General features: G+C 41.9%; 1 protein-coding gene across 1 annotated transcript; it reads left to right on the top strand.

The window, feature by feature from the left end:
* Nucleotides 1-741: 741 nt before the first annotated feature.
* rragd (ras-related GTP binding D) lies at nt 742-26,640 on the top strand. The gene is made up of 7 exons (XM_088626770.1): nt 742-1,293; nt 8,001-8,296; nt 9,207-9,406; nt 10,704-10,818; nt 14,188-14,330; nt 20,152-20,300; nt 24,195-26,640. The coding sequence occupies exons 1-7, from the start codon at nt 1,161-1,163 to the stop codon at nt 24,344-24,346; spliced, it is 1,188 nt and encodes a 395-aa protein (XP_088482896.1). The 5' UTR covers nt 742-1,160; the 3' UTR covers nt 24,347-26,640.
* Nucleotides 26,641-27,683: the final 1,043 nt, after the last annotated feature.

Genomic DNA, 27,683 nt, shown 5'->3' with positions numbered 1-27,683 from the left:
TGCCATTTGCCGTAAACATTGGAAACGATCTAAATACGATAAAAGGCGTCAACGGTTTAATTATGATTGAAGCTTAACTACCTTTGTTGGCATTATTTAGATAGATGTAAACGTATTTTGAGCAGAAACCATTTGCTTACTTTTAGCAAGCGTTCTTCTTTTTTTTTCTGTTATTGGACGAGCTAAGATTTGTATTTTTTCTGGGGAACGAGGGACAGAACATACAATCACAAAACGGAGATGTTTGTTCATTCAGTCGCAAGAGATGAGGCACTCATGCTCTGTCCCTGGTCCTGAAGTTAACATCATTATGTCGTATTTGTTATGGTTCATATTCTCCCAGATCGTAAGGGTATTTTTTGTATAAGAAGTGGGTTACATAATGTGGTCTTTGGACCTTGTCCTCAAAGGACTTAATTACTAGCGATGGCAAATGTTGTTATTTTGGTTAGATACCACGTACAGCAGAGGTACAGTAACAGGTGAATAAAGCTCAGGTTGCATCACATTTCTTTCGTATCGCTATGGAGTACTGATATGTTTACAGCTTAGCTTTTTGCTCCTTAATCCAGCAATACAACACCACAGGTCTGCGTTGGGCTTTATACGACCCCAGTCGTATATATTACCCCCTGTTCAGTGCGTTACCCTCCACAAAAATAAGAAAAGGAGAGGGCCGACTACACCTCCCAAGATCCCAAGCTGGCAGGTGGTACGAGCAGGCACAGGCTGCTGGGTCCGTCCTAATTTCTCCCGGGCTGGAAGAGGCCGGTGCTGAATTTTTTTAAATGAAACTCAACTCAACGGGAACAGAAGCCAGAGTCTCCATCCCGACGCCAATGATAGTTGCACACAAAGCGATTGCTTTTTATTATTATTATTATTATTATTATTATTATTATTATTATTATTATTATTATTATTATTTGAGAGGGGGAGAAGCCGAGAGAAGTCACAGCGCAGTCCCGGTCCTTCAGTAATCAGTGTGACGGGGTGAGGAGAGAGATCCGGCCGCCTGCTCTCCTCTTATGGAGGCGGACGGGTCCGGGCATGGAGGAAGGGGGGGGTGAAAGTTCACCAAAGACATGGCAATATCAGGTGACAATGTGTGGAGTAGCTGCCGGAGTCCTCGGGCGGCTTAACTCTGGAAAACCCCCGTTATGACGAGCGAAACGACCCCGAAGTACGTCGAAGAAGACAACCGAGAGGACGAGGCGACATACTACTACGACGACGATGACGACCTCGACGCCTTCACGGACGGGGAGCTTGGTAGTAGCTGCGATGAAGGGGGTAGGACACTTTCTTTTCCACAACTTCCTAAGGTCATACAAAACATTTTAAGATAACGACACGAGCGAGCATTGATTATGATACACATAACGGAGTTCTTTCTTTCGTTATCTTTGGAAAGTTACATTTTTTAAAAAAAGAAGAACTCTCTTTAGTTCTGTTACCGTAACCTAAGATATTGGGTAGTCGTGTCATACGTGTGGAACCAGACCGCCACAGGAGAAACGTTGAGCGCTACTATGACGCTACATTTTGCATGCAGGAAATGACTTTTGAAGTGCTTGAAGACTGTCCGAGGGCTTGTCCACAGGGGACTGACGGAAGACAGACTCGCTCCTAACAGCTGCGAAACTACAATTCAGGAGCGCCCTGCCTTCAAATGTTTACCTACTGTAAACTGGGGTATCATGATCAAGTTTTCCCTTCGTGAGTCCCGGTTTGCCGGAATCTGAAAAGAGAAACGACACATTTAAAAAAGCAACCTTTAAAACATCCCTTAGGTGTGTAGTGTACAGAATACAGTTCATTGGAGTGATGGTAGCATATCGCACACATCTCTCCTCTCACTCTGAAGCCCGTCATCCAAAATGCCCGTCACCCTTGTCCCACATTTACACAGGGCTCTCTTGACTCAGTTGAGGGCTCAAGAATTGTTTTGAAATGGATCAGTTGTATTACCAGGCTCTAGTCAATGCTTCGTGTAGTTCTCCATTCTTTGTACTGTATGTGGTTAGGATTGTGAAGTTACTTTTATACAGTATGTGGTGATGTGCCAGTAGATTCCTGATAATTTAAAAATACTGTCGCACACCCAAATATGATGGAATGGTCTAGTTTTCCCTAAACACTTCATATGGAAACAGAGAGCTGCTTTTGACCAGATTTCACAAAGAACCAGTGTGGACAGTCATAAGGACTGCTGTATGCCTGGGGTTTCTGATTGATACTCAACTGGTGCAAAAAGTATAGGGTCACCTGAACAGACTCAGTGAAATGTAGCAAATTAGGGAAAGATTAGAAAACATTCAGATTTCTGTCCATTTGTGTCCATTCAGTCATAAGCATTTCCAAAAATATATTAATAATAGTTATGGTTGCAGTCTTCTGTTCCACTGTCTTGTTGAACAAGTTCCATGTCGACAAGAGACTGGAGAGACCTGTGAATTGATTTTAAACGTTGCTTTTTTTTCCCAGTTAAATTCAAATTTTCCAACTAACATCTTGCTTCGTTATCATTATCTTCTCTGAAAAAACGGGCCTTAAATCAACACATCAGCTTTCTGAGGCTGTATCTTGATGTGGGAGAATGGGATGATATTAAGCCATTTCCCCTAACTGTGTACCACAAAAGCAACACTAGATCTTTGTTTTACAATATTGTACTGCAGGGACATACACCGTTTTGACAGTCCCCTCTCATATACTAGCTGTTCTTGGATCTGAAAATTTCAGACATGTGAATGTTGAAATGGCATCGGCGCGAAGCTGAAGACTTGGTGTTCTATTAAATTATTTAAACAGCTTAAATTTGCTGTTTTCTCCCCTTAACAGGAGTTTCATTAGATTTTTCATGTGACTTTAGTTTAGTTTTTCAGCACTGCATGTATTTTTGGATTGACCAGTTGCAAATACTCTGTTTCAGGATTGCGGTGTTGCATTTTATCTGCACCTTTTTGTGGTTGTACTGTGCTTGCTGTGTCAAGGGGAGATGTTGTTATTCTGTAGATCAGGAATCAGTACACCATAAGCAAAAGTGATCTTTTTGTATTTATTATATTCTAGGGTTTGATGTTGATTTCTAAGAACCAAATTTCCACGATACACACCAAGACGCTATTTAAAGAATCAGTGGAAAATAATGTAGTACACCTGATGCTTGCATGTCTAAAGTAGCACTTGTATAAGAAAGTACCACAAGTCACAGAAATTGTAGAAAAAAACACAAGGACTTTCATCACAATAAGATCTTTGTGCACAGAACACATACAAAATAATACAGCTATTGAACTGCAAATACCTGTATAATCTCCAAAAATTAATGGATACAAACTCCAGACACCTGAAGTAGGTATCAGTAGATTATGTCAATTAAACATTACCATGTAAGTTACACATAAAACAAAACTGGCTTAAAAATTAACTCAGGGCACTTACAATTACATCAATTACACTGTAGGAAGCCAGACAAAATACAGTAGTTCCACAGTTCACCCCTTTGGGCCAATAGAAATGAAATTCTAGATCTGTTGTGCTTCTTTTTTTAACAAATGTTTAGTCAGATTTCCCTTTCTTTTAAACAAAAAAAAAAAACAACAACTCTTTGTCGCTTTGTTCCCAATAATGATGGTTAAAGTAGTAACTCCGGCATCCTGACGACACTTTTATCCCGAACACAGTTAGCTACTGTAGGTACTCTTGTACTTGCTCACATGTATAGCAGTGGTATACCGTCTGGGATTTGAAGCTGCTGCCTTCCCATTAGGTAGTGCTGAGTCCTCCCCACTGTTCCACACTTCTTCCTCCAATATGAGCTTTCCGGCACAAGGCAGGACAGTCACCCTCTCAGATCTCTTTCCTGGGAAAGCTTGGGGTGAGAGTAAGCAATGGCTGTTGGATTTTGCTCCAATCTGGAGATGGCGTGTCCCAGAAGAAGACTGACTCTCAGTTGAGAATACTTAATATTCACCTGCTGTTGTTTTTTATCATCAGTCCAGACTGGTGACACTTGAGGTGGGATTTGGGATGTTGTTGTACCGGATGTCGGAAGGGACGAACCGTGGAATGGCAGGAGAGCGATTAAAGACCCTATGCGTAGCGGCGAGACGGGGGTTAGCCCGGGCTCAGCTGTTCTGGAGAAGCCGTGTAGAAACCGATGCCCTCAGGCCAAGGACAGGAGTGACCTGGTGCTAGGCGGGTCTCAGGGCAACTAAACACCAATGCCGAGCCAGGAGCAGAGCAGAAGCAGGAAGTAAATAGGCTACACAACAAGACACACTGGAAAGACATGAATAATCACAGGGACCTAGGGACAGGAGAGAAGTAGAGTGTTCTCTAGGTGTACTGGGCGTGAAGGTTGTAATTTCAGTTTAATTAACTTTATTAGTTAATTTAATTATATTCAATATGGCCACTGAACCCAGACTTTGTGAACATAAAGCCAGTGGTAGTTTCTGTAGATGCTGTACAGTAGCTGTGATGCGGCCTTTCTTTTGGCAGTGTGGATGAACACGGCTGATTTTTATTAATCCGATCAACACGCTACAGTACATGACAGGTTTATTGCACAGGCGTTACACTTGAGCCTCTGTCAGTCATTGTGGACATATTTGCCTTAATAAACTCAGAGGAAAAAAACAAAAACTGTAACTTAAAATGGAAAAAAAATAGTATTTTCGTCTTTTAAGATCATTCTTTTTTTTGCATTTTTCGTTACAGTTTTTGTATTGGTCTGCACAGTTTCTATGAAAAAGTAAATCTGTTTTAAAAGGTAATGGAAAATAAGTTAGGTTCTTGGACAACTGTGCACTGATAAACTCAATTGAGTGTACAGTATATAGTGAAAAGATTTTCACTTTTTTAAAATTAAATCGCCATAATGCAGTCAAATGATCGCATGCAACTTAATACAATTTTGAAATCCAGAAAATGCTGCAAGCCCTGAGAAATACAGAAGTCTGATGAATCTCCTGAAGTTGCAGCTCTATTCATGGTCCTCATTTAAGATTGGTCAGGGTAGCTAAATATTCTCAGTTATGCTCTAAGGGGATGTTCAGTATGTGCTCATTTCACAAGCTGCTAATGCATTTGGCACTGGAGTATAGATGAGCAAAAACACATTTAACAGGCTAATATGAGTGTTGTGCTTCTCCTAACTGCAATAACACTGGGGGATCAGAAAGAATTAAAACATGCTTTTTTGCAAAAGCGTTTACAGTTAACAGATCTGCTTTAAAAAGTCTCACAGTGAAGCTGAATGTCGCTTAATGAGCACGGTCTACACTTGGCTCTGAAGAAGGGCGGCACTGTAGAGTATTTTGAAATAACCATGTGATAAAATTAAACTAGACTTGTTTACATCTCACTTCTATGTTCCTGTGAAAGAAGAAAAAGAAGAGGTTGTTTGTCTCACGTTAAGCTGATCTATTTACAGGCTTTAAGATCTTCCTTCTCAGACTTGAAGCTGCTGTCTAGTTCCAAAAAAAGTTTTTTAGGATTTATGTTGTAAAATGGACCAACACTGTATTTCCCAGTACCCTGGCATGCTTTCTAGCCTGGGAGCAGAAACAAAGGGTGGATTTAAAAAAACATGATATACTATTTGTAGATAAGGAATCTGGCAGAACTCTTGTTTGTTAAATGCTGCAATATATTCCACTTAATTCTCCAGGTCACAGTTTCTAAATTGATCTGAGCATGTGATTGGAGGAACATAGAACTCCCTGCGTTGCTGTATGGCATTGCAGCGTACTGTATGCATTATTATTGAACAGGTGAAGGTGAATTATATGCTGAAAAATAGGGAAATGCAGCATTTTTGGCTGGAGCGCCTGCTCTGGGTGCGAGGGGGTCTTGTTAGAGAAATGTGCTCTGAGGCAGATCCTGCGTTAAAAAATGCTGGATGATGTCAGCCTGGGTCCATGGGGCATCCACTGTCTCGCAGACTGGGACAAAACTGAGGCCACTGCTGAGCAGGGGCCTCTCATCCTATGAAAGGGGAAGTTGAGAGGGTATTGCAAGAAGATTAGTGTTGTTTTGACTGAGTTGTTTTTTGTCCTTACCTGTCCTGAGGAACGGAGCTTGGACAGGAGAGCCCTGACAAGGCTGGTAATAAAAGGAAGATGTTGTGGAGCTGCTTGTGGTACAAAGCTCTTGGCTTCTCCGATGGGACAGTCGGTGTGGGAGCTAAAGGAGGGATAACAGTCTTTTCAGCCTGGAAGTAACCTTAACATGTTCCTGCGCTGCCAACACAAGTATGACGCAGATCTCCGCTCGTACGTCTTGTAACTGTTTTCGTTCGGTGGGCTTTTATCCAAAGTAACTTACATTTTAGTTGGGTATGTAAGTTGCACAAACACAAGGAGGTACCTTGCTCATGGATACAACATCAGCTTTCCTAGCTGGGACCTGAATCCACAACCTTGTGATTATAAACCCACAGTCCTACCTCCTCACTTCCAGATTCTTTCATCTGGAATTTCCTGGCATGGCCTAATGTTTGTTTTTAGCTCTCTTTTCATTAGTCATACAAAGATAAATACTGATCTCACTGTCAGCCTAACACCTGCAGTTTTTAGCAGAACTAATGATGTCAACAGAGAATACAGTGGAAACCCACCTTTCTTTGTAAAAGCTGTAGTTGTAGAGATAATACATATCGGAACCTTCAAATTTAGGTAAGAAATGCTCTCATTATCAGACTGTCTGGACTAAGAATCAAGTTTGTTTTCCCTTTCATCCCCTCAGATCATCTTTTCATGATCACTGTAGTAACTTTTGTACTTGCAGTGGAGAGGTCAAGACCATGTGTGTGTCATCTTGGGGGTGTAGTTGTCAGAGCACGTGCTTCCTGAGAGCATTGTGAGCCCCGAGCGCCACTGAGACAGCTAAAAGGTTGAAGCAGCAGGTGTCCGTCAGGCATTGACAGCACTGGCTGCTTGCTGTCCCCAGAGTCTCCGCTGTGTGGTGGGATGAGGACCCACAGGCTGTGTAAATCCCACCCAACACCAGTGGTACAGTCCACAGTCCACTACTGACACAGCCCCGATTCGATTTAGTACTGCACCCCGGAACAAGGTTCTTTCAACCACATGTAGGCTGGAGTCATTTTACTAATTACTAATGACAGGTATAAGGACACCATCTAGAAAGCAGAGCAGTCTTGAAAAACCCTTCTAGTGTTATTTTATACAGTAGTTAATTAATTTGTTTCATCAATATTTCCTATCTTGGCATTATATTTTTGCAGTGTTTTAAAATGTCATAGAAACCACCGGATACCTGCTCTGCTCAGATGACCAGCGTGCCTACTGCTGTTCCCCAGACCTTGTACTGTAGGTCAGCCAGCTGATGGCACTAGCTGATGGTCTTGCTGAAGAGAGAAGAGTCAAACTTTAGTTTATGTTAGTTCTGCACGTCATCCATCCATGCCTTTTCTGACAGCTTTATCCAATATAGGATTGCAGGAGAGCTGGTGCTTAACCCGGCAGGCAACAGGCTTAAGGCAGGAGGCACACTGGACAGGACATCAGTCCACTGCAGGGCAGACACACACACACACACACACACACACACACACACACACACACACACACAGGCAGACACACACTCACACCAGGGCCAGTTTTCCCAGAAGCCATTTAACCCACCAGTATGTCTTCGGACTATAGGAAGAAACCTGAGCACCCGGGGGAAACCCACGCAAACATGGGGAGAACATGCAAACTCCACACAGATAGAGCCTAAGGTCTACAGTTGAATCCGGGACTCCAGCACTGTGAGGCAGCTGTGTTCGCCACTGCACCACTGTGCTGCCTATGCAGTTTGTTTGCTTTCAACCAAAATCAAAATCAAGAGACGTTTTTTTTCCTCAAAGCGGCCTTTTCCTGTCATGAAGGTGGGGGCCGACAGCCCCTCGTTCCCGGGCCCACCCTGTCGTGCCTGCTGCCATCCCGCGGCGCGTTCTGAGCCACCGTGCGGTTGTGTTTCAGTGCTGGGGCTCGGCGACCCCTTCAGCAGCGAGGTGAAGCCCCGCATCCTGCTGATGGGGCTGAGGCGCAGCGGCAAGTCCTCCATCCAGAAGGTGGTCTTCCACAAGATGTCCCCCAACGAGACGCTGTTCCTGGAGAGCACCAACAAGATCTGCAGGGAGGACGTGTCCAACAGCTCCTTTGTCAGCTTCCAGATCTGGGACTTCCCGGGCCAGATCGACTTCTTCGACCCCACCTTCGACTACGAGATGATCTTCCGGGGGACGGGGGCGCTCATTTTCGTCATCGACTCCCAGGTCAGGCTCCTCCAGAGGGTGCCGCGCGGGCCCTGTTAGCGTGTGTCTTGAGTTTCTGCCGTGATGCTAACGTTACGGTACTTTCACAAGGTAACCGGAGCACATGAGGGTGTTTTTAATTCTGGCGCAGACTAAATATAATCTGTTTATTCCATCTTTTAGAATCTGGGCCAGTGCTCCCTTGTTTTCTTTTTGACCGAACCGCTTCTTAAATTGTTTATCTGCGGCAAATAAATTAGATGACCTCTCGTGTAACACGATGCTTTCTTGGCTCAGTAGCGATCAAGATGATCATTCTGTTGAATGACATTGAAATTCGCAAATGTTACGTAGCAGTTGGACTCGGGAAAATTCATGATTTCCAGCCACATGTCCCAGTGCTGACCACAGTGAAAGAACAGCTGTGTCTGTATTCTGGAGTTTCACTAGCTGCACTGGCGCAGGCATACTGTAAAAGGCTCATGGGAACTCATTTGATGTGGCTGTCGAAGTCCTCAAGGGGAGTTGGGTTGAATGTCGGTACTACTCACCTGTTTACCTCGGTGTTCTTAAAGCATGAAGCTATGCCATTGTGCCCTGGGCTGTGTTTTGAACAGGCCCTATCACATTTCTGTCTCGTAAATTAAATAGAATCTGAACTGACAGCATTTGAGAAGAAAGCGAAATACTGTACATGCATAACGCATTCTCACAAGTAAAAAAAAAAAACTACTTCTGATGACAAAAAACGACACTGCCGTTGTGTACCAAATCTTTTTCTTAAGTACCGATTAACCTTTTTATGTCAAGAGGCATTAACAAGATAAGAAAGTTTATCAGCATTCTTTTTTGTCCTTTTTTGCCAAATGTCTGAAATGTGTTTTTGTCCCAGTCCGTCCCTGCAAGTTTGGTTTTCCGTGTTCTTGCACAGGACGACTACGTGGAAGCTCTGAACAGGCTTCATCTTACCGTGACCAGAGCCTACAAAGTCAATCCTGACATCAACTTCGAAGTTTTCATTCATAAGGTGGACGGGCTGTCAGATGATCACAAGATTGAAAAGCAGAGGGATATTCACAAGCGAGCCAATGACGATCTGGCAGATGCTGCTCTAGAAAGAATACATTTAAGGTAGAGTATTTTTTTTAATGAACGTTCATATGAAGCAAGTGGTTGGGAAGCACTAGAAACTGAAGTTTTACCAAAAACTTTTAAAACGATGAGCCTGCCGCCTTGGTTCTCTTCCCTGTCCTGAGGAGACGCCCCCAGAGGTGAAGAGAAAGATGTGTGGTTTTTATGAGCTCGGTTGTTCCTGGGCAGTGACGATAAGCCGTCTACACACCATGCGTTTTGCAGTTGTTTCTTGATTTTTTTTTTGTAAACGGGGCCATTTTGGACCTTACGCGAGGTACGCTAAATGAAGTAACACGTGATTTATGAGCGAGTGTGCGAGGGCCACAAGGCTGAAAGCCAGCACCCGGTCTGTCTGTTCCTTCCCACGGCACACCGCCCCTGTTTCCGACACGCTCAGACTCGTCACCGGCCCAGGGACACGATTCACTTGGGGAACGAAGCGGATTTCAGGGTGTTCTCCGAGTTGGCCCCGAAGGGCGCAGTCGTCCCCTCCGGGCAGGAGCTGCCTGCCGGGGAAACACGGAGCTCCTGCTCCCACAGTTTCATTTCTTTTCGGGTTTTTTTTTATGTCCGTCAAACTTGAAGAATTGAAGTACTGTAGCCCACGCAAGCAATTCCCACGTCAACAACCCTAGAACAGCTTGTACTGTATGTGTTTCTACGCCAAATGTGCAATGTGACACTTTGGTTACTCCAAATATACATACATGTAAGTAAACGACAGCTCGTTCATTTTTTGTTTCAAAAGTGGCGTTTCCAAAATTCTGCGTTACACCCGTTAATGTCTGAAGGCACACTGGATCAAAAACGTTGGTCTGTATAAAAGATAATTAAACAGAACATCATGTGTTTGGCCCTATTTCTTCTCCATTTCTTTGTGATTAAACAGATATGTACATTAATTTCCCAAAATATGCTGTATCGGTAACATTTGAAACTTCAGTAATAATAATTATTCATATTATTAATTCTCACAACACAGTTTTTCTTTTGCCTTATCAATATTCATCTGATTTATTTCTTGAATTATTTGGCATTGTTTTTTTTTTGCAAACCCTCAAGAAGAATACATGCATCTGCCATCCAGAGAGAAACTGAACAGAATTTCCCTTTTGTAAAATAATATGGCAGTTCAAATGTAACACTTTAAGAAAATAAAAAAAGAAGTGTGTTGCATAACTACTCACAGTTTCTGCTCCTTCTTATTATTGTCACTTTTGGGAATAACCTTTTGTGGTTTGTTTTCTGGGAATAACGTGGTGCTAAATCTAATCTGACATCTTTCTGCCTCCAGCTTTTATCTGACTAGCATTTATGATCACTCCATATTTGAGGCCTTCAGCAAAGTGGTGCAGAAACTCATCCCACAGCTTCCTACACTGGAGAATCTGCTGAACATTTTTATTTCTGTAAGTAGAACCTGACGGAGTGCAAAGTTATAAATAATGGCAACAGAAACTCATGCACTTAGAGAGGAATAAAATCTGACATGTCAGCCATGTTTCTCCAGTGCTAAACACTTGCATGTACAGAAGTTGGGCTGTAGGCACTATGGGGAGTATTGCCGGTTACCCAGTAAGTGCAGAGACGTGTTTGATTGGCTGGAAAAACGCTCTTGCATCCTGTACATCTTCACTAGGTTCCAGAGTTGAACAATCCTTTTCTTTAGAAATAGAATAAACATTAAGCAGTGACACAGGCATTCCTGTAGTGTTTATCAAAGCAATAATAGTTATTTACTAGTACACGGTGCCTTGCTCTATTGTACTAATCAGACTCTCTCGTTTTTGTGATGGTATAGATGTGTTATCTGGTGCAGTTTCTTTCTTTAACATAGCATCCAGCAGTGAATTAAATAAAAGGCATCACTTACAGAACCACAGTGTGGAGAAACAATGATCATTTGAATGGCTATATACTGTAGCTGCAGTTTAGTTGATTTGTTTACCGAACAGTGCATTTATAGTACTCTTTTCAATACTTCAAAGAGTGTAGAAGAGGCTTAGAGGTTAATCTCCAGTAATGGTTTTAAATCTAAATTGCACATTAACTAGCTTTCTTGCCACGCTCATATTTTTATAAACCACAAAATTCTGGCGAACATTCAAATCCAGACATACTGTATCACTTTTAAGCATTTTGAACAGAAAAGGAGTTTAAAAACTGTTTTATGTTTACCGGGCAAAAAAACTAGGTAATGTTTTGTCTACTAAATGTTTCCTTACACATAATTTTTTTCAAAAACACCCATGTGTTCAAGACTCGTGTGTGAAGTGTATGGTAATACACGTGTCGGGACAACTGGACATGAGCACATTATTGCCTAGTGTGGCAGGGGGACTATGTACTGTGGTGCTTCCCCTCCTGGTCCGGGAGCACTCCTTTGTCTTTCATTCCAGCTGGGCTTTGCCATTGTTTTTTTCTGGGGGGGTCAGACAGTAGCATGAAACCTGTACCAGGTGCTGGGATGAAACTATCAGTGCCTTGCTGGAATTTCACCAGTGGGCCCGTGCCACGCCAACACAGCTGACTGAGAAGATGCTTGACAGCCCTTCCCACCCGTATATGTGCATCATCAATTGAAAACAGAGCTGATCTGAAAGCTATTCTGTAGGTGAACAACAATTGTAAGCCAAGCTAAAAACAACTTCCCACTCACTGCATATCTTAATATGGCAGACATAAGGCAGATTATAAGAGGAAGTCCTGCAAAACTGTTAATCAATCGTTCGGTTCACTTAGGGGGTTAATAGGCAGATTAGGAGCTCAGAAGACTCAAGTGAACTGGCAGTACCCGGTCTGGGAAGAGCTGCTGTACAGGAACGTGCATACGCTACACACCAATAAAGCTGCTAGGCTCTGTTTAGACAGCAGGTGGAAGCAGACAGCAAAGCAGAAAGTCATGCTTCACCTCCATGCGTAGCATTTCAGCCCCACTGACAAGAGATCAAACTTTAAAGCATATGATGCCGTATTCTAGCAATAGGAGATTAAAACAGTAAAGCCTCCACTATCCCTTCTTCCCCCGTTCAGACCAGCGTTTCACAACTGAGTTCGGGTCAGAACGATCTTTGTGCTCATTTGAAATTCCCCAGAGTAGTTTGTTTTAAACTCATCAGATGCTGAATGTGTGTATGAAGAATGTGCATAGTACTGTGAGTTTGCACTGTACGTGTGAAAATGGGGGGAATATGATCTCCATCTGGAATAATAATAATATTATTGTTGTTATTATTATTAACTTCTTACACACTTATAAAGCTCTTCTCTGGACACTCTACTCAAAGCGCTTTACAGGTCCTCCACCTCTCCTCCACCACCGTCTGAACAGCCAAAATGCTCCAATACGCTCCCCGCACGTCAGCTCTCAGCAGGGAGAAGAACAGAGTAATGAAGCCAGTTCATAGATGGTATACATATTAATTGTGTATACTTGACTGTTGTTTTCTTGATTCATACCGTTACATGCGTTTAGGTTTGGTGTGGTATTTTGTAAATCGGATGCAGGGTGTGAAGTAAACTATTGCATCGTATGGAACTGCAAAGGGAGATGCCGGCTAATACTATGGGTCCGTAAATAAAACGTGTTGATGACTCTTTAAAGCCGCGTGTAATTTCTGTGGCTGATTCATGAGCGGTATTAACACAGCTCCAAGAGAATTGGTTATGTCCTGTTCATTTTGGTATTGGAAAAAATGATTCACAGATGCAAGAAACAATCTCTGAATTTATCCTAAAATGTTTAACATTGCTGGGGGTGGGTGTATGAGTTACCACAAGAACTTGCCCAAGGAGGACAAATTACAAGATGGGCGAACAAATTTTGGACTAGAAATAATGAGATTTTTAAGTCGCATGTGAACGGCACGGATCCAGAATTGTACAGAAATGAAGCACTAGCTGAATATCCACCCTCTTATCCGTAAACATTGTAGCCAGCTGTTCTAACCTTTGAGGTAGTGTTGTGATGTGGGCCAGTCGCACTGGGGAGAAGAGCAGCAAGGCAAATGTCCTCGTAGCCTGAGCTGGATTTAGAAGGAGGCATACAGATGTGAAAGGCTTTTAAGGTCACTGAATTAAAGTGCCATTGCATTTACCCCCCCCTCCCCACACACTACTCCCCAGTTTTAGATTTTAAAAAAGATTGGGTCACCATATGTGGCAAAAAGAAAATACCATATTTGTGTAGTAAAGCAGACACTGAAAAAATATTAATTGAGAGAGGTTTTCACTTAAAGTAGGGTACGTTGGGATGTCTGGGATTCGGTAATCAATCTGATATTTTAGTAAGAGACCCGGTACTCAGTGTAAGAGCACAAGAGTGTGTACTGAGAAGCGGTGGCTATTTGACACATGTAGCCCGTCTGGTTGTTTGGAGCTGATTGATCTGTGGATCTCAATGATTCGCTTCTTGAAAGAAGCCAGGGTATTGACTTCAAGTGGAACAATACAGTAAAAGCGCATATAATGTGAACATTTATGCAGACTGAATAGTTGACTCTGTTAGCAGATTTGATGATGACAGGCTTCTTCAATTCAGGGTCCCCATTCTAAACACGTTTTTTATATGAAATAGTGAAAGATTTGGCCAGGCTTTGCCTTCTCAAATGCAAACTGGCTTCTAAAAAGTAACAAATGTACATATTTTGTTCCATCAATACTAACAAAACCTGAGTAGCACATTTTTTTAGGTAATCAGTGTACAAGTATATAGTATGTATAGATTGCACTTGTTCAATAAATGCCTCTATTTATTTAACTCATGTTTTCCTTTGCAGAATTCTGGGATTGAAAAGGCATTTCTTTTTGATGTTGTCAGTAAAATCTACATCGCAACAGACAGCACACCAGTGGACATGCAGACGTATGAGCTGTGCTGTGACATGATCGACGTGGTCATTGATATCTCTTGCATATACGGGTGAGTTGCATGTGCAGACATGTCTATGGCACCTTCACCAGTGGGTCTGGGTGTCATAAGTGTCACTGTCACCTTTTTGTGCCTCGATGCATTCACCTGTCTTCCTAAGGACAGCTGTGATGTTACTACATTTGCTACTGTATGTGTAAACGTTGGAACATAGAATGGTTATAAATCAGGGGGGGCAGGTTGGCCCATTTAGCCTATTTGGTATTTATTAGCTAAATAATCTAAGATTCTCATCCAGCAGTTTCTGGAATGCTGCTAGATGTTCTGTGGATTCGTTCATTGGTTCATTTTTTAGACAAGTACTCCCGGAGAGTGTCGTGGTGGTAGCAGGCCGGACTCCGCTTTCCCCAGCAGCAGTCTCCAGCTCCTCCTGGGGGGCTCCCGAGCTGGCTGAGAGATCTTGGCTGTACTGTACAAGCACTGCCACACAGTATACACGGGTGCCCTGTGGGCCGTGCTTCGCTGTTGGTGCTGGAGAATGTTATTCAGCTTGACTTTGTCAGGCCTTTGAGAAATTTGAATACTGGTGTCAGGTTCCCTCACAGTCTTCGCTGTTCAGGGCTAAAAGGGTTCAGATGTTTCAGCCTGTCAGTGTAGGACATTCTCTTAAGTTTTGGAAAGCGTGTAGCTGCTCTTCTCTGAACTGACTTTAGAGCTGCAGTATCGTTTCTACAGTGTGGTGACCGAGATTGTAAAAGAGGCCTTTCAATTGCATAGCATCTGTTAATTTAAAAATGTGAAGCTTTTGACTGTATTACTGAAGCACAATGCTGCCATTAAGGAAGAACAAATATTTCCTGTGTTTTCTCGTAATTACAAGAAAATGATCTTAGTGTTACAAGATAGGACATCCTCCCGTACCTTATGTGATAGTCGCCCAATGGCACAATTGTCATACAATACCTACTGTATATTATCATTCGCTGACTTTCAGTTTTAAACAGTGGAAGCGCTTGCATGATACATCCTTTCTTGTCAAAGGATACGTGTGAGTGTTCTCATCGTTATAATGATTCTGTTCTCATCAGGTACACATTTCATTATGACTAAACCCCAGTGGAGAACAGGACTGTGCAGATTCTACAGCACTGGAATTGTCATGAACACTAAAGTTTCAGCTGAGCTATTGATAGCTTCTTCTACCTGAAATCATGTTCAGGTGACACCTGGAGAAGGCTCAGGAACCGGTGTTTTTCTTCTCTTCTCTTCTCAGCAGGGAATAAACCTTTACTTGTTCCTTTGCAGCCTCCGCATGCTGACGCAGCTCCCTGCTTGAACTGCTGTAGGTGGTTTATACACTCAAATGATCATTGCTATTGCAGAATTCTGGGATAGTTGAGCATCTTGTAATTCCAATATAATTTCCTGTTTCTTAATTATGAGATATCACATGAAATATTTTTTCCTTGATAGCAACATTGCCCTTACATACTACATAGCTTTATGTTGTGTTAGTGTTTTTTGTCCAGAAGATAAAAGCCATGTCACCATAAACACCTACTGTAAGACTTTTTCATAAGTAGCTTTTTCTCGTTCGGCTGTTCCTATTTTGTATGTATAGTACATGGTAAGATTGCAAAACGCAGTATCAGATGAGACATTAAATGATTCTTGAATGAATTTATTGGGTACGGTTAAATTTTAGCATTACTGGGTAATATTAATTTGGACTTGCAGGTGAGTAAAATGAGCTTATGCCAAAATTGCTGTTTTCTAAATGAGAAACAAGTGTATTTCTGTAGAAAAGGAGTGCAGACTCTTAATACATTGGTAGCCTAAGGTTAACTTCACCTTAGGAAGAACCATAAGTACGTTTATAGACAAGGAGGAGTCCATTTGGTATCTAGTAGTTAATTGATCCAAGGATCTCGTCAACCATTTCCTCAAAGTAACCAGGGTACCAGCTTCAACCAGCATGGCTGGGTAGCTGGTTCCACTCTCCTACACTCCTGCCCCCTGTTCTCTGTATTAAATGCAGTTCAGTCCCTTACTAGTTATTACTTAGTTACAAAACCAGTCAATAGCATTTTATTTTGTTTGTGAGGTCTTACTTACTATTTCACAAAATTGTAATTGGGTCTGAATATGTGAGGGAAAAGTAATTTGTGAGGTGGTATTTAGACCTATTAAGTGTACAGTACGTCGCATTTGGCTTTTGGATTCATTTTTACTGAACTTTTGTTGAGGCCAGCAGAAAGAACCCTTCCTGTATGGAAAAAATATCTCTTTGGGATCACATAAGAGAGATGATATTTCTTTGTCTGCAGAAGATATTTTCCGGCAACGCGGGCTGACGGGCTCTGCTTGGGAAGTGGTTTTCCGCAGGGATGCTCTTGCAGGAACGCGGGGAGATGGGGGCGTCGCCGGGGGCGTCGCCGGGGGCAGCACAGCTGGCCGGTGGCAAGGGCTGGGAGAGCAGATGGGCCGGGAGAGCGCCCGCATCAGGATACAGATCTGATGTTCGAAGGAACATGACCTCAAAAAACCCAACCAGAGAGCAGCAAGAAAGTGGCCGTATGCAGCACCAGCTATGTAATGAAATGAGAATGTCCTGCACAGAGCACATCATCAAAATTAGGAAGCTTATACAGTGCCTTTAATTGTAGAATACCTTCATTATAACATTGCAAAACCAACGCATACGGGGCAGGCGGTAGGAATTGAATCATTTGTCTAGATGTTGTTGTGCTGCGTTACCGCAGAGTCTCTTTTGAGAGTTAAAGCACAAAATCTTAAGGACAGATCTTATACAGGATCTAATGCATTTACTCCTCAGAATACTAGGAAGCCGCAGTCAAATGAACAAACTCTCTCACGTTCCCTGGCCAGAACAGCCCGTATCTCAAACCTTGTAAAGCCTGGCTCAGCTGGTGGGCAGTTCCACCCCATTACTCACACACCATTACATATTCGGACAAGAAAGCTTGCACGCAGGAGGGCACCGTGCATGGCGGAAGCCAGGGTATGGGCTTCGACAGCACAGGTATGGTATATTCCTCTAGACTCCTACAACTGCTGTTGCTTAAAAGTTTTTCTTTTGGAGAGATAACATAAGGATAATCTTTATGTAAAAATCGAGCCTTTCAGCACCTACTGGTAAAAGATCAAATCAGAATGTTTCCTCGTACCTCGCCCTTACCCACTCATTTGTTTATTTTCATAAATGCAATATCAGTTATTGGTTCATCTTTGTCCCATCACAAAGCTAGTGTCTCCACTGTGTACAGTAGGTGCTATGCACATACAGTACAGCCATTTTTTTCCTAAACAAAACTTAACAAATCAAGTGAAAAAAATGCTGAAGAACTTCCAAGCATTTCTCTGATTATGTAGAAAATAGCTTACCAACACTCTATCTATTGCATAGACAATCCTTGATACAGTTTGAAAACCTATTACAGAATCACCTGGTTACATGCGTTTCTCCTATACTATTAATATTTGCCTCAAAGTGGATAGGACTCTACCAGCTTTGCCTGACAGGATGATGTCATTTTGGAAAACATTCTCCAGTACTCCAGTGATGGGTTTATTGTGGTGATAGCTGATGGCCTGCAGTTCTCGAGCAAGTCAGACACAAACCTCCCAATCCCTGCTGATGAGATACATCCCAATAACCACTACATACGTCTTGTCACCTTTCAAGCTTCACTTCTGCACATGTGCAGACTTCAGGTCATTGTAACAAAGGGATTGAATACATATGCAATTAAGAGCGTTCTCATTATCGTTAAAATACTAATTCACCTGCCAGCTTACACATCAGCATTTTGTAGGTTTATCAATTTGTAGTGGATTGTGTAAATCCTAAATATTAAGTCCCATTTGAAAATCGTCATGATTGTAAGCTCAGAAAGCAGAAACTGTGTTTTGCCTGAGGATGTATGTCAAAAGAATCACAGCCAAAACTATCTATAATAAATTAACACTCCACTGACACAAACGGACAAGAAGCAGGGATGGAAGAAGAAGTTTTGGGACAGCACGATGCTGCGAGCAAAGCTCTGAAATGGGAGAAGGGGAGTGCTGGTACAGTAGCTGTCAGTGAAGGGGTTTCCAGGTACTGTAGGTAGGTGAAGGCTTGTGCAGAAAATGTGTGTGCGATTGAAAAGTCTCCTCACTGTCTCATTCACTTCTGATTCAAGCATCACTGTTCTTTCCCCGCAGACGTCACTTACGGTGCCCCACTCATTTGCTTACAAAACATAGATCCGTGGGATCTTCAGCATGATTCTCAAACATCAGTGCCGGAGGCAGGAACATTTGTGCTAAACTCCACAGCTGTATCAAAAGACAGGAGACACTGTACTGTAGGTGTACAGCTTGTATTGATTCTGACAGTGACCACAGATGCTACTACTAGTTTGAGACCTTCACTGTAGGCCCTCGGATGACAAATCGCTGCAAGGAATTTATCTGTATCTTGCCTGCAGTAAAGTTTAGGTGTACCTGCTACTGTACAAATATGATTGCCATATCTGCCATTTTTCTGGTAATAAAGTGGAAAATTGATTTAGAATTGGTCATTTTTTTTTATTGTCAGGGTATCTTGAAAGGAAAAAGTCCTAGTGCTAGCATAAAATGTGAACTTCTGTTTGCTTCTCGAGTGGTGTTCATTTATCCAGAACCACCTGGATATTGAATCTTGTAATCAGGTCAGGTCATCCTTTATATAATATTGGAAAGTGATTAGAATATCAAAATGATGCAGTGAAGTATTTTCATGGATTTATAGAGCAAAACTGGAAAATATTTTTTCTCATTTGAGATTTGTAGAGAAAGAAATCTTGGCAGTGATTTTCTTTCTTGCATTTATTTTGGGACCCAAGCTGATGTGTTTTCTGCTTAGGACCACTCACAGTTTCTTTATCTAATCCCAATCAAAGCACAGATTTTGATTTACTTATTTTTAATGATATCTGTTCATTTCAGAATAATTCAATCTGAATTATGTCCAGCCTAATTTGAAAAATGTGTTAGTTGTTCATAACTGTAATGCAGAAGCATCTGCTTATTTTGTCCAAATGTGTTTATGCAATTTAATCTACCTCCATCATAAAACTGAACCATCTACTCACATGATGGCAGCTTTGTGTTATTAATCTGATTACCCAACAAAAGAGCATCACCATTTAAGATATTAAATGCATCGTTAAGTAGACATCCATGCGATACTGCAGCACATATTATTGATGTACTTTGACCTCCAGTAGCAATTTTAAATAAAATAGTGAAAATCCAGAGAGATAAAATAGGAATTTAGCTCTTATGCAAACTGGAAATGTCTGGACAGACAACGGAGTTTGTTTGTTTTTAAACACATGTTAGGTGTAATAATTGTTGATCCTTCATGTAGAGTAATGTGAGCTGTTATTGTAGTGCTGTTCTCCACCTGGAATCTGAATACTAGTAGTTTACCTGCAGACTGTAAAACCTGAAAAAGGTGTTTCAATAAATAAAGCTAGAGCCGCATACCTTCATGTGTCTGAATTGATACAGTGCAGTAACATGATCATCACCAGCTCAGGGCTGTTCACCACTGGTCCATGTTAATGCCACAGATCAATATAAAGACTGACATTTGCGTGAACATTACTACAGCTGAGGTGTGCAGTATGATTCAATATCTGATGCTGCACACTGGTGGTGGTGGAGGGGAGACCCAATTACCTGTAAAGCGCTTTGTGTGGAGTGTCCAGAAAAGCGCTATATAAGTGTAAGCAATTATTATTATTATTATTATTATTATTATTATGAAGGGCATGGCACAGGCAGTCCCCTGTACTTGATTTGGACAGTTCTCTGTTTTCAGTCTGACAGGGGATGAAATGGCAACTCCCTATGACAAGGAGTCGATGGCAATCATCAGGCTGAACAACACCACGGTCATGTACCTGAAAGAGGTCACCAAGTTCCTGGCTCTGGTGTGTTTCCTCAGAGAGGAGAGCTTTGAAAGGAAAGGTGAGTTTTGTAAAACACGGAATTTCTTTCAACCTGTTTAGGAGTGAGAAAAAAACGTTGGTGATATCCCTGAAAAGTATATGTGTTGAACTCCACAGTCTTGTCTTTGAGATTAATTGTGACACTTTTACAGTATGTCATGTTTCAAAGTCTCGGTAGATTACCTTTTTCACATATGTTGTTCTTTGAAAGCAGTTGCCTAAAAGATGAAACACACTCTTCTTCTTGATGTAATCATTAATAATGTAGTAATAATTCTTTGTAACTTATATATTGCTTTTGGGTTCTAAAGGAGAACATAAAGTATAGAAGGCACCCCAGTTCATCCACCGTTGAAGCGCAGCCCCCACGTGGCCAAGATGCGGCAGCCATTGTGTGCCAGCAGCCACATTACACAACACAGCAGGAAGATAACTGAGAAATTCCTTCACCAGTTGAAATAAATGGGGGAAGTTTAGGTTAAACAGATCGCATGAACCCAGAATATAAATTAGCCAGGACCCTAGTTTTACATCTCTGCTCTTTCAGACAATCCCATGGGATCTTTGATGACCAAATAATCAGGACCTCAGTTTACGTCTCATCTAATGTACGGCAGAGGTCCCCTGCCACCATACTTGAGCATTGGTGTAGTCTGCCAACACCACTTACAGCACAGTTTTCTTTAGAGGTCTCCCAGCCCGTCAACTTGCAGTGGATCCAGTAGATTTTATGAGATTTGACAAGATGAGACTGGAAGGCAGTAACACAGAGAAATTTGCAGGGGGGGGGGGGGGGGGGTGTCATACAAATGGACATTTCCAATTGCGAATCCTCCTGAGAGGAGGCCAGGAAACTGCAGTGCAGGGATATATGCATGAGGACGTCCTGTCCCTTGGAGCGCGCAGGCCTGAAGAAGAAGGCTTGAAAGAGGTTGTGGTCTCATGATTTGAAAACTCCTAGATGAAATTACCCACGTTCCCCTGTCTTCCTCCACTTCAGTACTATTTTATATAAATCTATCCCTAATGTTAGGCCCTATATTATAATACCCAGAGATTTTAAAAATTAGAAAAGCTCATTTTATGAGCTAAAAGCCTTGTTAAGATTGGCTTGCTTAAAATGTCTCCAGTGTGTGTCGTGTGTGGTGGGAGTAGACATCTGGTAGGTTTGATTTATTGGGGGAGAGGTGATCAAAATGCAGCCCTGAGGGCTCCGACATTCACATGTTAATAATAAGAACCACAGGATTGCGTTTAATCCTACTTCACGCAAGGGATACAGTATTTTCCTCTTCATCTAGCTCAGTAATAAGAACTTAAAAAATCATTTTTTTTCAAAAAATGACCTTTCCCACCATACAGTATATTCATGTAAAGAAAAATGGAATACCTCTGTCTCATAAATTTATAAAATCGTTTTTCAGTTATCATTTTATCAGCTAGTTGGGGTGCCAAAAATAACATCTGGTTTAAACCTTATGTACAGTACAGCCTTTCTTTAATGTAAGTAGAAAATACAGTACATGGTGCTCTTTGTTGTTTTAGATAATACTGTAGGTGCGGGTGGCATGGTGGAGCAGTAGTTACTCTAGCATTGCTGCCTCTCAGAGCTGAGCAGCTGGGACAGACTCAGAACATCCTTAAAAAATGGAAGTTAAGGGAAACTGTTGGCAGTCAAGGCAAGATCTGGAAGACACGGAAAACTCTCTGACCGAACTGCTCGAAAACGGGTCCGAACTGTGAAGCAGAACCAACAGAGCACTACAGGGAACCTCCAGAACAATTTAGCTGACGCAGGAGTAGTTGTCCACAGGTCCACAGTATGTCATTGCTTTCACAAAAATGATCTTCATGGGAGAGTTGTCAGAAGAAAACCTTTCCCACGACCACTTCATAAGAATTCCAATGTACAGGTACATATGGCGGTAAACTCCTCTGCTGTACTGTACTCATCACAAAACCCAATGTCTAAAGTATGCAACAAAACAACCTTGACAAAATGGAAAGTTCTTGGAACAAAGGGCTGTGGAGTGATTAAATGAAAATTGGACTTTTTGCCACCACCACGGAAGATACATTTGTAGAAAAAAGGGAGAAGCGTTTGGAAAGGGAACAGCTTGCCAGCCATTAAGCATGGGGGTGGGTGGATCTGTTATGCTTTGGGGAGGTTTGGCAGCCAGTGGCACAGGAAATATTGTGCGGGTAGAAGGAAGAATGGATTCAACTAAATATCATCAAGTCCTAGCAGCTGATATCCCAGGGTCAGTGAAGAAACTGGAGCTGGAAAGTGGTCGGATATATCAGCAAGACAGCAATCCACAAAATACCTGTAGATTAACCATGAAGTACTTACAGGAACGAAAGGAATGGCCTCCACAGTCCCCAGACTTGAAAAGTATGAAAATCTGCGGGGAGGTCAATGAAGACCTAAGAATATTTCTGAGCTGGAGTAGAATGGAACAAGGAAGAGCGGGGAAACAATTCCAAAAGCAAGAACAGAAAACTCTTGGCTGGCTGCAGGAAACGTTTAGAAGCTGTGATTTCATCTCCATGAAGGTGTTACTAAGTACTGACGGGGTGCCCACATGTTTGCATTTCCCACGTACACTGTTTTATGATTTTGAAAATCTACAAAACTGTACATAAATACTAACTGTGCATTTAAATTTCCAGAAAGATGTTTACGTTTGTACCATGCAGAGATTGTGTCAGCTTCTTTTCACTTAGATCCACTGAAACGTAAAATTTGACCAGGGGTGCTTAAATGTTTGCACACAACTGTATATGGACCTATTCCTATATAATAATACACATGAGGTTCTCAGCTCTGGGGTCCTATCTTTTATTCTGGCCATTTTCTGCAGTTTTGCAATGGAGAACAAAAATCTTGTGTTTGTCCTCTCGGTATGCTACTATGAACAAGTAGACTAGTCATTAGACTTTGACTTGTCGGCACATTTCCACCTCATGTTAAAGTTACAAATTAACGACTATTTTAAACAGAGTTGAGTAACTACCATTCTTCTGTCGTCAGTCAATACAGCCAAACAACATGTTTGCGGTTGTCATCAAGTGGTACATATTTTGGCCACCATTTCCTAAACACATACAGTGCGTCTCACCTAATGACCTTGCAGTCACATTCACATCATTCACACAGCAGATCGAAGCCTACGGGGAGATTGTGTGGATGAACATTGATAATACTGCTGTTGGATTGTCAGAACGATGTCACTGACTGGCGTTCAGAGTTCTAAGCTGGCACTGGTGTGAAGAAATTGAGTAGTGAAACCGTAGTAATTAAAAAGTGGTCATACTGTACCTTGTCATAAAGGGTGTCTGTAAACCTGTGGCACCTCATTTTAGATAATTAAAATAGACCCAAGGTCCCAAGTGACTTTAGATATCCTATTTTCAAATGTACAATAACCATAGCTCAGTCTGTTCTTGATTCTTTGATCATTTGTATTCTATTATGCGAGTTTGATTTTTTCTTGTTGTTTTCTAATTCAAAATATAAACATTGTATTTCAATATGCTATGTACCCAAGATCATGAGTATATCTATAGATCATTCTAAAATACAATCTAGTATATACTGTATTACATTTTAAGTTAATATTAATTTATGATCATGTCCAACTAAAATGGCCTGGAACTCCAGTGTTTTTTTTGGGGCAGCAGAGCCCTCTACCTTCATGATTCCTGTGATCTTCATAACTTTTAAGTAGATTAATTATTTTCAATGAAGTTGCCTGTTGCCTGGTATCAAGTTGTCTGTTTTTCTAATCTTAATCAGTGGTACTTGTACAACCTGAGAGACTCTAACTTCAAAGATTGGAGTTGCCCTATATCTAGTCTGTATAGTCAAATATACTGTATACAATGATCTCTCTGATCTGTCTCTTCTCAGGACTGATCGACTACAACTTCCACTGCTTCCGCAAAGCCATCCAGGAGGTGTTCGAGGTCCGGGTGAAGGTGCTGCAGTCCCGGAGGCTTCTGAGCCAGAGAAGAAGGAGTAAGCAGGCCACTCCCAATGGCACTCCAGGACTCCCGCACTGACTGTCTCCCCGTCCGCCGGACGTCCTGGGCAGGGGGACGTGCGAAGCCGAGCCCAGGTGCCTGTGGCCGTGGAGCTTTGCCAGGCCCCTAAGGCTCGGCCCAGCACCTTTCTGTCCGCTCCATTCCCAAGACCGTCGGCGGTCGTTGCTAAGTAGGACATTCGGAAAGCTGCCACCTGGGAACTCGAAAACCTGTCAGATACTGCCTGCGTCTTAGAATCGAGGACGGAGAAACCAAATTGTCCTCTCTTCCCACGCGTCGGGCTAAACAAGAAGGCAGCCTGACACCTGCAAACCACCTACAGTGCCTGCAGAAGGTCTCCACGCCCTTTCCAGAGTAGCACATCTTGTCGCCTAGCAGCCTATAATCAAGACGCATTAAAAATAATTTCTTTTACCTTTATTTACACACTGCGACACATGATCCCCGAGTGAAAAACAGGTGCTCAAACACTCTGAAAGGTCATTACAAGTGAAGACTCCGAAGAATGGGCTGGATAAGAGCACACACCCCTGAGTTCGTGGAAGTGGATGGAGGTCACAGTATGGCACCACACTTTGTACACTTTGACAATATACAGCATCATTTGGCTGATTTACTGCAATGTGAACTCACAAGTCCACGTCATATATTGCAACATTTAAAATAATTAAATCAATATAGTTTCTTTAAACATTGCAAACCTATAAAGAATTACACTCTTATCATCAGTATGCAAAATACAAAATTATCTGACAATCAGTAGGTTTTATGGGAGAAACATTTCAAGATAAATTAATTGAGGCATTTTCCAATGCTAATTTGTTTAGCCCTTAATTGCCCTTAATTGCCCTTAATTAAAAAATATTAAGGGCAATTGCCATACAACTTAAGGAGGTAAATTGCAGTCATGGGAAGAAAAAAAAATCTATCTGAAACATATGTTTTGTTTTACACGGGTACCGCTGTTAATCACTTGAAAATACACTTGAAAGGATCCAGATCTGTAACAATCTGGCCTGTGACAAATCTAAAAATTGACATTTAATTGGAGTCCAGAAAAAAAAGATTTAAGGTGTTATAGAAATCTTTTTAAAAGATATATTTTTTTAATGCTGAATAATGTTGAAAAGATACATGTAGCCCTTTAAAGAGGCTGGTCATGTTGAAAGGTAAAGAGCTACTTTACGACACCATTTCTGTATGAGGAAAAAGGTGTTTGTTGTTTTTAGAAGTGAAATTGCCAGTTCTTGTTTTACAGCCTGGCTTTACAGCTGTAGGAATCCTACTCTGTTGGGCCCCTGAGCAAGGCCCTTTACCCCAGCTACTCCAGGGGCGCCGTATAAATGGCTGACACTCCGCTCTGACCCCAAGCTTCAAGTTGGGGCAAGCAAAAAAGACAAATTCCTAAAACAAGAAATTTGATATGGCTAATAAAGTGATCTTAATAAAGTAATCTTAACAAAAAACCGAACCAACCACAGCAGGTGAGCAGGACCTGTGAAAGGTACCAAGGTGCCAAAGGTAGATAATGTTAAAATCAAAATAAGCCATATCATGCAGTCTCGTGTTTGCAGTCTATAAGAACACATACTGTACATGCCGCTGTACAGTAAGCTTTGTGAGTACTGATGTACTTTCATGGTGATCTGTAGTTTGCAGATGAGAGGCTTATAGAATATGAAGTGAAAAAACAGTAATTGCCATGGTCAATTGCAGCTGAAGAGCAGCCATAGCTTCAACACCAGATCACTCTAGGAGTATACAATACTGTATATCTCCACAGCATGGGTTACTGTGCAGAGTTAGATTACAACATGCACACTGTATTTGCATATTGCACCCTCAATGTAAAAGCATTGTAGGGCACAGTACAAATTGAAACTCAGAACATAAAGAAATGCAAATCCGGTTAAAGGACATTTCACTATTCAAAAAGAAACATGACCATCGATCTTACTACCGAATGGGCTAGATGGAAGGACTGGCCTGCTCTCGTATGTAACCTTTCATATCACCCAGCGTTGCAGCATTTCTGGTCTTGAGTGGGAGATGGTTGCTGAAACAGGGATCAAAAGAGCCAGATGCTGTGATTCCAGCCAGCAGATGTTGGTATCTAGATGTAAGCAGCAACAGCAAAACAAAATACTCCTCTCTCTCGACAGTGCTGTTTCTTTGACTACCTTTTTGCCTTTTTCCCATGTATTGTTCAGAAGTTAAATTTCTAAGCCAGGGCTCAGGCACTCTCCCATACAGGAATTTTTAATTGAAATGTTTTTGTAAATGATAATAAAGTGACTATCCCTGGTGTAGGATACTGTTTGTATAACTGAATGGTCACCTCTGGTGGTTTTGTAGCTGCCTGTACACTGGATACATCAATATTATATTAGAGGGGCAGCTTCTCTATATGTCCAATGAAGACATTGAATGACTAGCTTACACTGCCTGTATAAAGCAAAGATGAAAAAGACTCCCTGAGCAAAATGGGGCTATGCTAATCAGTCCTTGTATGAATACTCCTCCAAAACATGCTTTGAAGACTGAAAATGCTAAATCTGTGCAGGACAACAGCAGTCATGCATCAGTCAAAGGCAGAGCAGGGAGAAGTAACAAAGTCATTTCTTTTCTGTTTATTTCTCAAGCCTCTGTACATATAATGTGCAACAAAAAATCTTTTCACTTATAAGTGCACCAAATTCACAAAATATCTGGAAAATACACAATCTATTTTGTAGTAGGTGCACTGATCTTATGTTAAACAGACATGACCTGTATCTCTGATTAACGTTCGCTCTCAACAGGGTGTAGTATAGGGCCCCTGCAGTGCATGTCACCATACAAGCTGTACATCTGCAACGTACTGCATGGCTTGTGGCAGGTTGCAGGTGCTTCCTGGTGGGGATCCGTCCCATTGCTCTCCCTGAGCCTGGGCAAGCACCTCTGTCTGTTCCAGATGGCGCACACCGTCTTAGCTGATCCCAGAAATGCTCACTCAGGGCGGCAAGCAGGAGATAATTAAGACAATCTCGTCACGGAAAAAGGCTTCTGATGCACGAGCAGCGTGAGGAGAGTTGTCACTGCAAGATGAAAACACGGGAAGGCAAACAAGCAAGGTCCACAGGACGAGTCATGCATGAATTCTGTAGCCCACTTACTAAAGACCGTGAGGCTGGGACCTTCCCCTTGGTTGCTCTATTGTACAGAATCAGCGCATCGTTCTGCACATCTGACACACACTGATGTCCATCAGGCTCTTTATTCATGACGAAAGAAGACTGCATTGCTGGCAAGTGCATTTGACTCAGCTTATTTCAACCTCCAACATACCTAAGGCATGAAGGTCTACTTCTATCAA

The sequence above is a fragment of the Lepisosteus platostomus genome, chromosome 3 (genome assembly GCF_059453375.1).
Source record: "Lepisosteus platostomus isolate fLepPlt1 chromosome 3, fLepPlt1.hap1, whole genome shotgun sequence".
Lineage (NCBI taxonomy): Eukaryota > Metazoa > Chordata > Actinopteri > Semionotiformes > Lepisosteidae > Lepisosteus > Lepisosteus platostomus.
This window is presented reverse-complemented; position numbering and strand designations above follow the sequence as displayed.

Coding starts and splice junctions, on each gene's coding strand:
- rragd (XM_088626770.1), top strand. CDS start 1,161: ATGACGAGCGAAACGACCCCGAAGTACGTCGAAGAAGACAACCGAGAG. Junction 14,331..20,151: donor GATATCTCTTGCATATACGG/GTGAGTTGCATG, acceptor CTCTGTTTTCAG/TCTGACAGGGGATGAAATGG. Junction 20,301..24,194: donor GGAGAGCTTTGAAAGGAAAG/GTGAGTTTTGTA, acceptor GTCTCTTCTCAG/GACTGATCGACTACAACTTC.